The sequence below is a fragment of the Mytilus galloprovincialis genome, chromosome 7 (assembly GCF_965363235.1).
Source record: "Mytilus galloprovincialis chromosome 7, xbMytGall1.hap1.1, whole genome shotgun sequence".
NCBI lineage: Eukaryota > Metazoa > Mollusca > Bivalvia > Mytilida > Mytilidae > Mytilus > Mytilus galloprovincialis.
Genome location: NC_134844.1, coordinates 78,832,108 through 78,848,968, shown reverse-complemented (window position 1 = coordinate 78,848,968; position 16,861 = coordinate 78,832,108). Strand labels below are relative to the sequence as shown.

The following is a 16,861-nucleotide window of genomic DNA, read 5'->3' as shown; positions in this document are numbered from 1 at the left end:
TGCTCTGCACAATGAGAACCCTATGACCGTTTTTCAGTTGGATTTTTTTGTCCCTATCCAAAACACCGTTATTTCAAATGCAAGTGACAGTTAGATTTCATGTTCTTTACCCGTGTCAATCCACTGCAGAAATAACCAAGATGAATTTTAACCAAACGGTTCTCCTCTTTAAAAATGCATGAAATATTTGCCACTGAAACAAACAAACACCAATCAGTCACATATAAACAAACGTTTTCTCTGCTTCATATGTTTCAATTCACTATTTTAAATCTAGATGTTCTAAAAATTCATTGTTAATGTTATTCTATTGAAAGAACCATTTGTCCTTCTGTCGTATTGACAACATAATGATAAATTTACTACTAGTAAATAAAAAGTACCAGAATTATAATTAAGTACGCCAGACGCGCATTTTGTCTACACAAGACTCATCAGTGACGCTCAGTAACTTAATACAGAGTGAGGACATACTTAACTTAGTTTCACTAAAAGGACTTATCATATGACATACAAACCTTCCAATCTGTTTTTTGCAAAATTAATTAATTCTCGAATCATTAGTTATCATGGTTATTTTATTTCCGAGATGTTGTGTTTTTGTCCTTTTTTTATTGCATCTCAATGATATCTTTTTTCTACAAATTGCCTAAAACTGGACAGGCAATTTGTTGAATTTTGTTTTAAAATTTCAGTCATTTTACAAAATGACTAGGTAATTTTAGTCATTTTGTATAATGCCTGTCAAGATTAGGCATTTTGTAAACTGCCTGAAAATTCCAGTCTGCACGGTTAGCCACTAGTCCGATGCCCAAGACTAGTAAAATTTCATTCGGACTAGTAAGTTTTTGCCAAATTTTGTTTGACCCAATAAGAAAAATGTCAGAATATTGGTTTTCGGACTAGTAGTTGAAAAAGTTTTTGGTGCAGACTGAAATTCAGTCATTTTACAAAATGCCTAAATTTAGAAAATGCCTGTAACATATATATAAATACTGCATATTATGACAAATCTATCTTTTAAACTTTTTATTGATTATAAATTATAGTTTATGCATGAAGTTTTGTGCACACATATGTATTTTTTCCATTCTCTGTCAATTGATATTTTTAGGGAAGATATCTCATTCAGTTCCAAAGTGTTCAATTTAATAATGTGATTTTGATTTTAATTTTCACATGATAAGCATATTTTGAAATTTTTTGATGACACATATTTCTTTTTGAATGATAGAATATACAATGTAGAGATAAAGACTAACAAAAATATAATCTTCATAAATTAATCATTTTGTTCTTAAAATATACTATAACATGTGCTATAAGCAGACTATTGAGCTGTGGAAATCATACTTTTCTCCAGTATGAAGTGATCAACAAAGAAAAAAATAATTTTGTACTCAAAGTGTCACATGTATATTTGTAAAATTTTCATTGGTTGAATTTTAGATACAAAAAATACATCTTCAGGTAAGTGGCCTTATTGCACGAGCATGTGCATAGAATAATATGTGCTTATTGTCTGCTAAATTTAAACTGTCGTCTGCTGAGAAAAAATTCTTCATTGAGATTTGTATGTCTTGTGTGTTAGGTCTACTATGTTGAATGTTGAATGCGGATAGGAATGGCTATGTAATATATTTGCATGTTCTTTGTGAATGGTTCTTTGGAGTGTCAAAATAATGTTTAAAACTAACAGGAAGGAAAAGTTAAATATGGTTTATTAGCTTTGTTGTATTTTGAAATTATTTGCATGAAGTAGTATGGAACCTTTGTACACTCAAAGTCCCTTTTTAGGGCAAGAAACAGAAACACTTTGAACTTATGATTCTTAAATTCTTATATTTTTTGAAAAGATTTTCCTATTCACATAAAAGAAAAATTGTGATATTTTTTTACGGACTTAATTTGAGTTTATTTTCATACCTTCTATGATACCAAAATGCCATAGTTTTGTGTTTTACATTACTTTTTTACAAACCAAACATAAACTACATCTTCTCCAATGGTTGGCTGGGGTATAGGAATTTCACCTGTTTTCTCTCTCACTGCAGTAAGACAAATGCTGGGGATAATCTATTCTGTTGTATGTAATGTAAAAATTCTCAACCTTAGCAGGGTCTGGTTGTTCAAAAGGCAGGATAAAGTTATCCACTGGATAAATTCTGTATTCACTGGATAACTTTTGTCCACTGGACAAATTCGGTTGTTCAAAAGTTGTCCACTGGATAAAATAGCTTAACCATGGACAAATTACATGAAGGTTTCATCTAATGACATATTTTGAGAGGGAGATAAAAAAGAACCATTGCAGCAATTCTTTAAGGGGTCAGTTTGGGACCTATTAATATTACAAAGCAATATTAACTGTTAAATGTTTTTTCAAGTTCAAGTTTTCCATCCTGGTAGAATCTCTTTACAAAACCTATGTCAATGAGTACAATTAAATATTTTTTGTCCTGAATAATCCTGAACTATTTGTCTCTGGACATTAAGCAACAATCAATCAACTGAATGTTTTATAAGTTTTCAAGGCAAAGAATCCACACATGACAATATTTCTCAAACTCTTTTTCCATCTTAGTCATCTTTTTGCTTCTGGTGATTAGCGTAACCATGAGTTCTCTTTGTCTCTTTGAAGCAATTTCATTTTTTATTTAAGAAACCATTAACCACAGAAATATTAATAATTTCTAAGTTGATATGTTTTAATAGAAGTGATTCTTTTATTAACCCTTTTATCTAACTTTGCCAAAAAATGTTAAATTTGCTTCATAAAAAAATGCTAAATTTACACAGTTTGATCCAGGTACCATTCAATAAAATTACCTGCGCAACACCATAGTAATTTCAAACCCAACAACTAGTCACTTTCTAAAAAGCTGATGTTACAATCTTAAAAGATTTACGTCAGACAGAATGACTTAGTCTTTAATTCTTGATTTCTTTTGTTAGCTACACTTTTTTTCACTTTTTGCTTTGCCACCAATTTTAGTTATTTAATTATAAACTTTGTCATTTCAAACAAAAGTTGTTTTTTTCTAGCTTTGCAAAATAATCTTTTATTTTAACTTCATCTGTCCACGATTTTATCAGTTGCATTTTTTCATCTTTAGCATACAATTGTAAGTTTAACAATGAGAGAACTTCTTTAAATTTCAGTTCTTTCAAACTAATTAAGATTTTATATTTATATCATCATCTTTGATAACACCATATAGAAATAAACAAGATTATGTATTTGAAGCTTACGTTGTTTATCTTTACATATTATTTTATCCGGAACATATTTTATTATATTTAAAATGGATTTTATAACTTAAACAATTATTATGCAGTATACTGCTAGTGCTTTTGGGGACTTCTTAATATTTCAAATGAATTGTTTTGATGAAACGAAATTTTGAGAGCTGTAGTTGTTACCTAATGTTAGTATAAGTTAGGTATATACTTTTCTACATGATGTAAGTTTTAGGTCCAGGTTTGGTAAAATCATACACCTCTATTTAAACCTTGCATACAGAAGTCTTTAAAGGTATTTTTAGACTTGATATAAACACATTCTTATTTTCAACATTAAAATAGGTTTTAAGGCCTTTTCAAACTAACTGTGAGCTAGTTTTCGACCTACTAAATTTAACACAGAAGGGCTAAGTACATCCTAATCAACTGAGCATAACCCATTTCAAACCTTGTAAGATGTCATTATAAAGATGCATGAAATATTTGCAGCTGGATATTGAAAAAAATAATATTCCATTAATCATTATCATGTATAGACTTATAAAAAAAATATATTTGAATTTTGTGCATTAGATATTGTATCCAAATGTGTAATCTTTCAAAATTGAAAACAGAACGTAGATATAAACATTTTTCGGTGAAGCATGTTGCAAGTCGTATAAACAGAATAAAAAAGATTAGCATGTTTATTTTGGTATCTTGTTATGCATGGTTTTTGTGTTCAAAAATAATGTTTTCTTTTAAATTATATAGATTATTTACTCTTCTTTTTTTGTGGATTTTTTAAATAATTTTATTAATTTGTTTTTAACCAATAATTAAAATTTTAATTTGAACATTTTTATAACAATATTCTTCATTTAAGTTTTATATTTGAACTTTTAATCTAATTTTTGGTTTTACCACAAATATTGGTTCATTTATTTATTTTTTTCCAAATAAAGATAACTTAAACAAATTTCTTTTTTATTTACCTTAAAAATTATAACCAGAATTAATAATTATGATTTCATTTTGAATGTTTGTTTTGGCATGGTTATTTTATGTTGTGATGTTTTATTTCATTATTGCCTGTTGTCTTCAATAGAATTTAGCAGCCTTGTGCAGAGTAAGTTAAACTTTACTTTTGTAGAAACTTTACAAAAAAAAAAGCTCTATACCCACTGATCAGTCTAAAACATCATTTTATGTATACACAATGTTTAAAAATGCCATTGAAATTTCATTGTCAGGTCATGATGACCTTTAGTAATATGATGAATTTTCAATGGTATTTTTAAACAGAGAGTAAAATCATTGTATTGCCATGCACTTCTTCAAAGCTTTAGTTTACATGTATTTCATTTATCCTGCAAGAGTACAGCTGTCCTTAGAAATTGTGAAATTGTTGAGAACACATGCACTTGTTTTTTGTGGTAAACAGTTTCTTTCACATTCATAGCAAATAACATTTGTCTCTGAAAAAAATAATTTTTGCAAGAGTAGGCTTTCATCTTACTTTAAAAAAGGCAGTTTGACGTTTATTTGAAGAGGCTAAGTAAGAGTGCATTTTTCTGAAGTTCTGCTTTCAGTTTTTACAATTTTAATAAAAAAGTCTGCTCTGACAGATGTCAGTTAAGTAGTCTGTGGACTTCTAAATAGATAAACTCACCATAGATAGGTACCAGATTTGAAGTTAATTAATGTTAAAATGTTCAAGAGGTAACATTTGGTTACAGAGATAACAAATGCAATCAGTTATACATTTGTAAAAGGCGTTTTCAACAATGGTTTCTAAGCTTTCATATGAACTTGAAGTTAAATGATCAGTGTAACTAAGATGCTTAGAATATGTTTAAGAAACACATATGTGGCTTTAAGAGTTACGTCCCTTAGCTCATGCAATTCCATTTAGATATGTGTACATACTCGAGAGTAGCTTGAAAAGGGTAACATGATTTGTGTATGTTTATGTCTTTAGCTGGTAGACTACAAGGTAGGACCAGGAATTGTCTTGCTTCAATACACACAGATTTTCCAGCTCTACACTCCTCTCCACATTATTACTCTATGAAAAAGGTGTTGTCAACTATGAAATATTTCCTCCTACAAATATTTAAGAATGATTTGTAGTTGTTGTATTTATTATAGTGTATTAACATTTTTATTACTTTTTGTTCCAGACTGCAGTTGTACTATTTTTTTTTAATTGAAAATATGTATCATATATATATATATATATATATATTTATTTATTTAAAGAAAGCTTGAGGCTAAAAAGAATCTGTATTCATGGGTTCTTGCTTCGATTTTTCATCGTAACAAATGTAATTTTATCTCAAGGGATCTTTAACTTAATTATGAATTGATCCCAGGGGCAAACATATCAATGGGAAATTTGTATTCCATTAGGTATTATTATCCTGGTTGGTAATCAATGAACTTTCTTACAACTTCAGTACTGTAACAGATATAAAAAAAATCACATTATATTATTCATATCCATATAAACAGTGTACCTTATATTATCGAGAATTGTACTACACAGATTATTTGTTCACATTACACAGTGATATCATATATATACCTGTAATTCATAATCAGAGAAATTATAACTTTGTAATATATGTATTGTTTATGTTGTTAAAAGACCATATGATAACCTGTATGAAAATAAGGAGATGTGGTATAATTGCAATGAGACAACTACCCACCAAAGTATAAATGACTTGGATGTAAGAGTTTAAATGATTGGTCTGTATATGCCGTGGTCAACATAATTGCTTTATACAACAGTGTTTATCTACAGAACTAATGCAACTTTTAGTCTTTCTAGTGACTATGATTCCGACAAAGAGTATATGTAGAACTACAGATTTTAATTGGGAATAAATTCATAGTAACCCCTTGTGAACATGATTCTTGTATTATTGGTGTGGTTTTTTTCTGTACTTTTCATAAAGTATTCAAATCATTTTAAACAGTAAGGTTTATGATTAAAAATTGCATGAAATGCAATCAAAAGCCTATTGCACTGACTTGTTATCTAAATCTAAAGCAAAAGGTATATCACTACTTTTGAGTGCACAACATGTAGTGCATTGATCCTAACATTCTATACAATCATCAATGATAATCCAGAAATTTATCAATGAAATAAAAACTTAGATATTCAAGTCAAGTAATGATGTTATACTTGTTAAAAAGTTACATAACTTTTGCAAGGGGAAGGAATCGGTTTGTTCTGAAAAATTTAGTGATGTCCTTGCTAAAGTCATCCTTTAAAATTGGAGTTATCTTCCTTAGTCCAGAATTTTAGTTGAACTTTAGTTGAACCAACTGCAACCAATGGTTTATACAATGCAATATTTAATTTGACTTCCTACTGATCAATTTAAGCAATCTTTACCCTTCAGTTGCAACTAGCACTTTCATTCTAATCATGATACTGCTATACTGATATGTTTGTGTTGATTAATTACAGATGTTGTTGGAGTGTTACTGGAAATGATTATTATAGGAGTATTGCGATAGATACTAAAATATATATTTTTGTGATGATTACAGATGTTGACAGCGTGTTACTGAGAATGACTATCATTGGAGTATTGCTATCATTCAGACAGCTCGCACAGGAAGCTCTCATAGATGTGAGATTTTATTTATGCATTAAAGCAATGATGTTCACTAAATAGATAATTCAAACCTTTCTGGTTCTTTGCCTGACCAGAAATAATAGTGTGGTAGGAAAGAAATGTGTTACCCTTTGTTTAACAGATTCAGTAATGTAAATAGATGTAGGGAAGATGTGGTATAAGTGCCAATGAGACAACTCTCCATCCAAGTCACAATGTGCAAAAGTAAAGTAACTCTTAAACAACGGTGTGGATGGGTGTTTACAGAATAGAGAATAAGAGGCTAAAATAAAGAATAGAGAATGATGAGTTGCTAAAATCTATAGAAAAGAGAATAATGAGCAAATAATATAAGGAATAGAGAAAAATGCCCTAAAAATTACAAGAATACTGCATACCCCCCCCCCCCCCCCCCCCCCCATCTAGGCCCTCTCAAATGTTACACTGAATTTCACAATTGACCAATCTCTATGCAGTTTAATAAACTTGGCAAGGGACCTGTGAAAGAATTCAGATGTGGTGAACATAAATGAGCAACCGAAGAACAATCGAATTGGTTTGCAAAGTACATTTCCAAAAGAGAGGCTAAAGATACCAGAGTGATATTCAAACTCAAGTCAACACCATGGCTAAAACAAATAGGCAAAAAGACAAACAATATTACTCAAAACACAACACAGAAAACTATTGACTGAGCAACACTACCTATATTCCATGCCTAACAACATTTTTGTAACCTAACTAATTATTTTCATCCTTGATATGCATGAAATATTTGCCACTGGATTTTAAGCAAACATTCTTTATCAGTGTTGCTAATTTTTATCAATTAATCTGTTATGTATTTTATAGGTCCTGGAAGACAGAATTCCATTCCTAATGGCATCAGTCAAAGACTTGCAACATTTTGTGCCAAGTACCAAAGATCTGAAGGTAAAAATTAAAACACTTAAAATGTTCGTCTGCTTTTCAATTATGCATTGAAATCTTATTATTCAGAAAGATAAATGATAGGGACTTTCCAGTAAATAAATTTCAGGGAAATTTTAGGGGTATTGAAAGCCATTGACACTCTAAAATTGAAAAATTTGCAAGTTAGTCAGTTTGAATATTTTTTTTAGAAGCAAATTCTGAACATGTTTTTATCTGGTTAATCTGAAAGAAAAGCCTTACCTATATGTTCCAGTGTTCTCCTTAAGACCATGATATTTGAAATGATTTTATATTGAAATGTGCTTTTTCAAATATCATGATACTATTCAAAAATACTTCGGAGAACACTTCATATGCTTCCTAGGATAGCTCATAACACCCACCTAACATGGATGAAAAAAAATTCTAACAACCATCGTATTAGCAAGTGAACCATTAAATTATTTAAAAATATAACATTGTATACACAAGAATGTTTTTAAACAAGATTTAAACATTTCGGCATGTTATTGCAAAATAGACTTAACTAGTCTTGGCATGGCTACACTAGCTCTTTGATATTGAGATATAATCTATTTTGTGAGACAATGTCCCAGGATAGTTAAAGGTACATATTACATTTGTATGTGAATATTGAAGTTGTTCATGGGTATTCACATATGTAATTTCTTGAATAGAGTATTCACAAATTTACCCATGCCTAGTGAGGTAAAATTAATCAAAATAATTATAGTATGAAAATGTACTAAAAAGGAGTATTTGATTATTTAGATGAAAACTGTCGTAAATAAGGTATGCTTTTACAAAGGGGTATATTTTTGCTTTTTGTTTGATGACACTGATTTTAAGGCATACAGTAATAACTGAATATATTTTGCCCAGCATCCTATTAATTATTAACTGAGGCCTATTTTAACTAAATAATAGCATTACAATATATTCTGACAAAAAGCCATTCATATTGAGCGATATTTTACTAAATGAACAAAATGCATGTTCTTATATTAATTGATAGTAGAATATAAGGTTCTGAAATCAATTAGCAATAACAGATATGCATTTTGTATATATATATTTAAAAAAGTCTTGCTTTAAAGTTATAAAAACTTTATGGAAATAATATCAATAAATTGTTAATTATTTACAATTACCCTTAATATTAACAAAAACATTTTATTATAATTAAATAATTCCATATATGGAGTTCTAATGATGCAAAGCTTACATAACAGTATACACCTCATTAAGTTGGTTTTTAACATCATGATGATGGGAATCATGAAATTCTGTAAGGTTATAGAAGAGACTTGCAAAGGTAAATCTGTCATTTACAGTTTTCAAAACTTGTTGTAAAAACTCATTGGAAATTGACTTTTTTAAAATTCCCCAAAAAAGTAGCTGTTTATATACTTATATAATAATGTCACTCCTGAGTCTCATGTAGTCCAAACGTGTGTCTGGCTTATTAAATTATAATCCTGGTACCTTTGATAACTATTTACCTTGACAGAGCTGAAAATCTCAGATTTACCTTTTTATGTCTCTGAGTATAAGACCACTTTTGGTAGCAGATCAGAAATGCAGTGACAACACAATGAATTAGCCATTTTAGAATTTAAGGAATTATGGGTAATTTTATTTTTTGTATGCCAAGTGGAAATAAAAAATACATGTACCGGTACTGGTCAAATATTCACATTGCTTACCATGTTTTTAACCAATAAACACTTTGGTATAAACTGTTGAGAATATTACCCATAATGCTTAGGTTCTAATCTGGCAAATTGTCGTTTTGGAAGAATAAGAAATACAAATTTACTCTGGGTTTTGTTAACTTTGTGAAGAAGCACTTTTCACTTTAGCAGACAACACCTGGTAGTATGTTGCAATCTTTCCTTTATCAAAAGTTGTAATTTGTAATCATTACATTATTCAGCATTCGTCAATGAAACAACAGGTTTGTTAGTGTGTTTATATGTTTGTTAGCCAGAATATGTATCTATTCTATTTTGCATTTTAACATAGTGCTGGATCTACAATTTTTAAATATGTGCTGCATTTTTTTCCCTCTATTTGTATTGTGTACTTGTGCAGTTTTCCTGTTTTGCATGATTTTAAAATAATTAAAACAAATTCTTCATTATTGAAAGTATTTTCCCAATAGATAATCAGAAATTTTCATTCATGTAGATTCTTGGGGAAGGATGACATGTACCGGTATTTGAAATTTGAAAGTAATAACATTTACAAAGCAAAGTCAAAAAGTGATTAAATTTGCTGTCCATGTGTGTGTAAGTGGGTGACCAATTGATACTATGGAAGGGAGGTTTAGGGTGATGCAGATGAAAACTTAAATTATGTCTTCCAAATATTCAATACTGTTCCTTTGCTTTACACTTGTTCAAGTGAATGTACAGATAGTCATAAATAAAAATGATATATCCCTTCTTTTGATTAAATATTTAGAAATAATTAGTTGGTGAAAAATATTTGCATTTTATTTCTTTTATTTTATAAGTACACATGTTTTTTTAGGTTACTATTGAACAATTTTCTTAGTCTTTAGAATGAGTTAATTCTTTATAAGCTTTTATTTCTGCTGTACTGTACATCTGTTTTTCTTAAGCTCAAAATCTCAACAAGTTTATTAGTTACTGTGTAGAAAAAATAGTCAGTCTATTTGGTTTACTCTTATGTCTTTATTTGGAGTCAGAAAAAGAAATTTTTCTTGTTAGATATTTTTAGATAGAAAAACAAATTTATTTGAGTAGCAAATAAGACAAATTTGTAGAATATGAATTGATAGGTCCATGCATATGAATCATAGTTGATGTTGGGTATACATCAACAAGACACCAACTCAAGGACAAAGGTACCCATATACAGCAAATGTCAAAATATTTACCTGAAAAAAAAGTTGAAGAACAATAATCATCTATTGAAATCATTTTCAAACTTTTTTGTATGAATCAAATTAACCACAATTATTAACATATAATACCATTGTGTTTGTGTTTCAATTTTGTTTGTACAATGTATTTTTATTGTGTATTGATATTCATAACATAATTGCTTTTTTGTACATATGCTTTTTATATATCATATTTTAATTCTTTGTTATGTGCTGTTAATCACAAAAATATTTGTAATATTTAATAAATGTCTTGAATAACCTTTCTAATTTGAATAATATATTAAAATTAACCTTTATTTTTAGTGTATTTATAACAGTAATGATTCTCTCTTATCTGTCAAATTCGAAATCAGCATATTTCACTTCAAGATGGTTTACTTTTCTACCCTTTTTCTTTAGTATTTTTTTGTAACTGCTGGGAATTTATATTAAAATATGTAAGAAAAAGAGAACTTGATTGATTTTTTTTTAATGCAAGTTTCTAAATTTAAATTTAAAGTTAATATTTAAGTTCACATTAAAAGCTGAACATGTTTTAGATAAACTAAACGTTTCAGGTATTTAAAAACATGACTTTGAAAATAACATCACTTGGAGAAAAGAATTCCTTTTAGGAAATGTAACTCGTACATGTACAAATACATTTTGTACTACCATGCAAAAATTTTATCATAAAAAATATATTTCTATAATAGTGAAGTTTTTTACAATGATAAAAATAGAATGTGACAGTTCACAATATTTCTTGAAAATCTATATTTTATAGGTCTTTTACTCTGTACTTTAAACCAAAGTAGTGTAACATGCTTTTTTATTGGATACATAATTAAAACTTATTTTATTTTGAAAATAACATTTATTGTATTATATTTCAAACAGGTGGTAAATGAGATGTCGTCTGCATCAGGTCTATCATGTGATGTAGATCCCACTCTGATTAATGCACTGAGACAGCAGAAGAGTGGTGAGTTGATTTTCTAGTCTCAGTCTTTGAACAGAGGAAATGATTAAATTAAAACATTCATTTATTTGTAAAACATTTCACATAGTTAGAAGAATTTTTGTATGAAATGAAGCACAGTGAAGTAGAATGATGAAAAAATGTTAGAAAGGTCCCTTGTATTAGAAAATGCAATTGACAATCAAGATCTTTGTGTATTTTTTCTTTTTTTTTGCAGAACGACGAGAGAATGAATATGAAGTAGCCTGTTTATTGATGGTGTTTGTAGCGGTAGCCATTCCCAAGCTGGCCAGACAAGACTCGTCTGTATATAAAGCATCACTGGAAGGTAATGTTTGTACTAATATAACTTGCCTGTCTAAATTTCAATGTCAAGAATTCATTGTCTGGCATGTGGATTCAATGTGTTACTAAAAGTATAAAACAACATCAAAAAATATTTGAAGTTAAATAGAGGCCATTTTAGGACCTTATTGAATCTACTCCTTTATTTGAGAAGAATATTGAAACATAAAGGAATATGTTCGATAAGGTCCTAAAATGGCCCTCTTTTTTAGCGTAAATTTCAAATTCAGATTTATCAACCAATATCACGATAAATTACAGCTAATACATTGACTAGCTATGCTATAAGCCATTTTGTTGAAAATTTTACGTTTCTGCGTTTCATTATGACGTCACAAGTTGTACTCATATTGATTTTTCACGAAAAAATCAATGAAAATAGGTAAATTTCCATAGATTATTGGACAGGAAACATAGAGCGCATACGTCAATAACAAAGATCTTTTAAAATAATGTTTGTGAAGACATTTCACATGTCTAACTTGAATTTTATGCTTGTTGACGACTGCGCTCTATTATTCCTGGTCCTTTATTTGGTTGAAATCTAGCTGATTTTGTCAAATTTCATAAAAATCCCTTATTTTGATATAATTGGGGCCAAATATGGCCCTTACCGAACTTACTCCTTTAGTTTTTGTATTATTTTCAGGAAATGTGAATAATTGTCACTGCTTGGCTTTAGCTGTAAACCAGTTGGCTGGTGCCCTGTTCTCTATTCATGGACCAGGTGATGTTCATGACAGATTACAGGAATTCTTAGCTGTAAGTCTTTACTTATTCAGAAAACTAGGTTTTGAATACCAATTTTTATTTTTTTCCAAATTTTACTGGAAGCTATTGATGTTACTTACCATGCATAGGTTATAGTGGCAAGATGGCAACACAAAAGATGAACAGCATGTTTTGTGCACACAAATGGATTTGGAATTAGGGGCCCAAAAGGGCCTCAAAACAATAATTTTTCTACTTTCAGGATATCAACTTGTGTATAAGTATTCCAAATTGTACCACAATGTTTAGTACCATAGGTAGAAGGTTTGGATTGATTTTGGGGGTAATTGTCCCAAAGGTTTAGAATTTAGGGGCCAAATGGGGGGGGGGGGGGGGGTCAAAATATGCATTTTTGTAGTTTTCAGTCAATAACTTGTGTTTAAGTGTCAGAATCTCTCTGAAATTATACCACAAGTTTCCATACTACTAAGGGATGGTTATTTGGGTTATGGGTCAAACATTTAGCAATTAGGGGCAAAAAAGGGGGAAAACAAGGGTTTTCTGTTTAAGGCACTATTTAGACAATTTAACAGTAGTGTAATGGAGGTAAGCAAATTCCATTTAAAGAATACTGTTAATTATAGGTGTGATTACCTCCCTTACATTGCTGGAAAATTATGTAAGAAATGATGAGTAGCTGTAAATCTATATTTAGACATTTTAGAAGTTACTATTAATTAATATTTATCATAACAATGACTGTATGCCATTTTATATTTTGATATTTTATGATATGTTTTAATGCTTAGTAATGGTTGCAAAATCTTAATAGAGGGGATTAATTTTCAACAGCATAGTGTATTGCTCAATAACAAAAAAGTTTGTTTAGGTTCATTAGACCACATTCAGTCTGTGTCAGAAACCTATGCTGTGTCAACTATTTGATCTTAATCCAAATTCAGTGCTGTATCAAGCTTGAATGTTGAGTACATACTTGCCCCAAATGTTCAGGGACTAACCTCTGCGGTTGTATAAAGCTGCGCCCTGTGGAGCACTGGTTAATTTACAACTTATACATGGGTTTCCATTTTTTTTTTATTTATTTAATCATGCATACTTTTTTATCTTTTCAGCTGGCATCTTCTAGTTTATTAAGACTGGGTCAGGAAAATGATAAAGAGGCTGTGAAGAATAGAGAATCAGTCTATATATTACTTGATAAGGTATGATTGAGAAAATGAAAGTACATTTAGAATAAAAATATGAAAATGTGGTTTGATTGTCAATTTGACAATTTTCTACTAGAGACCAAATTACATAGACGTTAGCAACTATAAGTAACTATGGTTTTCAATAATGAGTAAAACTCATACTGCAAAGCAAGCTATACAATACAAATACAAAACAACTCGTACAAGAAAACTAATTGCCTGATTTGTATATCAGTCAGGAGTTTACTTCGTCAAAATTATCTCCCCATTACGCCAGTTCATTTTCACAATCGTGGAAATGGAAGCCATTGTAGGGATGATGCCCTACCAATTTTGCTCTTGGAAACGGATAAATTTATCCAAATTGCACCACTACAATCCTTATATTTCAGTTATATTTTAAAAAAACAAATGTATCATCTAGCTAATGAGCATCAGTTAATGATCTTGTCTGCATTGATTCAACTTAAAACTATTGTCTGATCAGTTGTCAGGCGGAATTTTCGAAAATTCATAAACATTTAAAAAAATTCTTATTAAATATTTTGTGGAAGGGCAGACTAGATTTTCTTAGTATATGAAGACTATAAACTCTAGTTATCACACACAAAAAATTAGAATTTTTCGAAGATATGCATTTTCATCATCCAACTTGTAAGACTGTCGTCAAGTACTTTCAGTAAAAAAATAGCTATTCGAACACACCTATGTTTTTGTGACTCATTAGAACGGTATTTCACTTGACCCATATATTTCATCTTTTAGTACTGTTATTTTATTGTGTTATAAAGTCAACCTGTAGCTTTAATATATAAAAATGATAGAATCTGAAGCGAGACGATGTATGAAATATTCTTACTTTGTACGATATCAAGACAAAATACTCAACTCAAACACGCCCTAACATAAAAAGGTGCACTCGATTTTCTATTTTCGATACAATTGTTACCTATTTTTTGGATTTTTTTCTTCAATCACATAATGGAAGGGCAGACACGAAATTACTGAACTAATAGATTGATATGTTTTCTGTCCGTGGTAATTTTTCGTCATCCAACTTGAAAGATACCCATGTCGTCAACTTGATATCTAATTGCTCTGCTTAACTATGTACTAGATAAATTGAAAACTTATGCAAATGGTGTTTTTGAAATGAAACACCTTGTAATTGAGAAGAAAATTGGAAATTTTGTTTGTTTCTATTAACTTTTAAAAAATCTGTCACTATAGTAAACAATACAGAAAACATTAATCGCCTTCTCTAACAAAGAGCTTCGATTCTTTTGTTCTATTTCAACCTGGTTTCCGACTGTATATGAAACAATAAACATAAAAAAAACTGATATACAGCAACAATCACTGAACTACTTGTAACTTTAAGACCTGTGTTAAAGGTCATCTTGGTGAGAAAATTATGGGCCTTTTAGTTGTTCTCATTTTTTAAAGTCAATTTCTGACGGAGAGGTGTGATTGTCATAAAAAATTATTTGAAACATAACTTTCTTTTGCAGATCGTCACAGAATCTCCATTTTTAACCATGGATCTGTTAGAGTCATGTTTCCCTTATGCACTTTTGAGGAACGCTTACCACTCTGTATATAAAGCTTCAGCTGCTGACGTATAAAAAGACAGAAAAAAATACATTGTTTAGTGTGATGTGTAGCCAAGGAAATCTTCACAACCTATGGTTAATACTACAGAACTTTGAGCAAGATCTGCAAGACATGTTGAATTTTGAAATAAATTCTATAACAGTTAAAATCTGAAAAGAAAAATGAAAGCAAATATCTTCAGGATTTTTAATGCAGTCAGTTTTGTCTGCAATTAATTTCTATACATTTTATCAATATTAACAATCATTATATTATTTTTTTTTATAATTGTTGTTGAAATTTTAGATAATAAGTTATAAATAAGAAACAGAAATTGTACATCTATTATACTTAGTCCAATGTATTTATCCCTGCTTAATAATACAGTTTTGAAACTGCCAAATACTATGTAGGAAAAGAGTATTATTACCGGTAATATAAATTTGTAAATAGGTATATTATGCATCATAATTAAAAGTATGTTTTGTATTGTTGTTATGACTTAGCAGACAACAATACTCATTGTTTAATAATAACAGCTTGTATAAATGAATTGAAAATATTTATAAGAAATTTAGCCATTAATTTCATTTCCATTGAAGTTGACAAATTTAAGTATTAACACAGCAAATTTTGATATCTAATTTTCAATTTTACAAATTTTTACTCTTTCCCAAAAATGATAAAGGATTGACAAAGACATAGGATTTTAATTTTATAATGTACTTGCAAGGAACAGCTAAGTATCACCATGCTTGGTAGATTGAGTTATGATACAATATGTCCTCTTAAACCTTTACAGAAAGAACTTATAAGATAAAATAGCTTTTGATAGTATCTTCTCTATGGGTTTTGTGTCAGAATTCACAGGTTTATGTTACAACTATGTCTAAATTAAATTGTAAGATTTTCATGTATGAAAACCAGTGATGCTGTTAGTATATAGACTTAAACCCTAGAAAATAGAATATAAAAAACTTTGTAAATAGTCAAGTAATCTAAAAGGGGGAAATTTAAAAGAGGCTTTTATGTTCGCTTATTTCATTTTAAAAAATAGATTGTGAAAATTTCCCACAGTGTTAATATTATGTGCAAAGAAAATAATTGAATTTGGAACATAAAATTAATGTAAATAGAAACCTTGCTATCCTGTCTATCCCCAGAAATCACTAAATTCAAACTCCTCGAAATTAGCCATTTAACTGTAGTATTTTGATCCCATTAATACATGTACATATAAATATATTGGTGCATTATATGTCAAAATTTGTGCAATGTGTTCATTTATATAGACATTTTACCATTTAGAAAAGTTGTAAATTATGTGCATATTAGA

At 29.5% G+C, this 16,861-nt stretch overlaps 1 protein-coding gene across 9 annotated transcripts in view; it reads left to right on the top strand.

Annotated features, from left to right (window-relative positions):
- Positions 1-16,333, top strand: part of LOC143083736 (nck-associated protein 1-like) — a 66,713-nt gene extending 50,380 nt beyond the window's left edge. For 2 of the 9 annotated variants that reach the window (XM_076260022.1, XM_076260020.1), the window contains 10 exons: positions 1,450-1,470; positions 4,331-4,351; positions 6,790-6,872; positions 7,710-7,790; positions 9,727-9,747; positions 11,584-11,668; positions 11,883-11,993; positions 12,660-12,772; positions 13,855-13,944; positions 15,444-16,333. In XM_076260022.1, coding sequence (XP_076116137.1) covers positions 1,450-1,470; positions 4,331-4,351; positions 6,790-6,872; positions 7,710-7,790; positions 9,727-9,747; positions 11,584-11,668; positions 11,883-11,993; positions 12,660-12,772; positions 13,855-13,944; positions 15,444-15,557 — 740 coding nt within the window. In that variant the 3' untranslated portion in view covers positions 15,558-16,333. Of the gene's footprint in view, positions 1-1,449; positions 1,471-4,330; positions 4,352-6,789; positions 6,873-7,709; positions 7,791-8,561; positions 8,583-9,726; positions 9,748-11,583; positions 11,669-11,882; positions 11,994-12,659; positions 12,773-13,854; positions 13,945-15,443 lie in introns of all 9 variants that reach the window. The other 7 variants (XM_076260025.1, XM_076260023.1, XM_076260027.1 and 4 more) reach the window with 5 other exon arrangements.
- Positions 16,334-16,861: the final 528 nt, after the last annotated feature.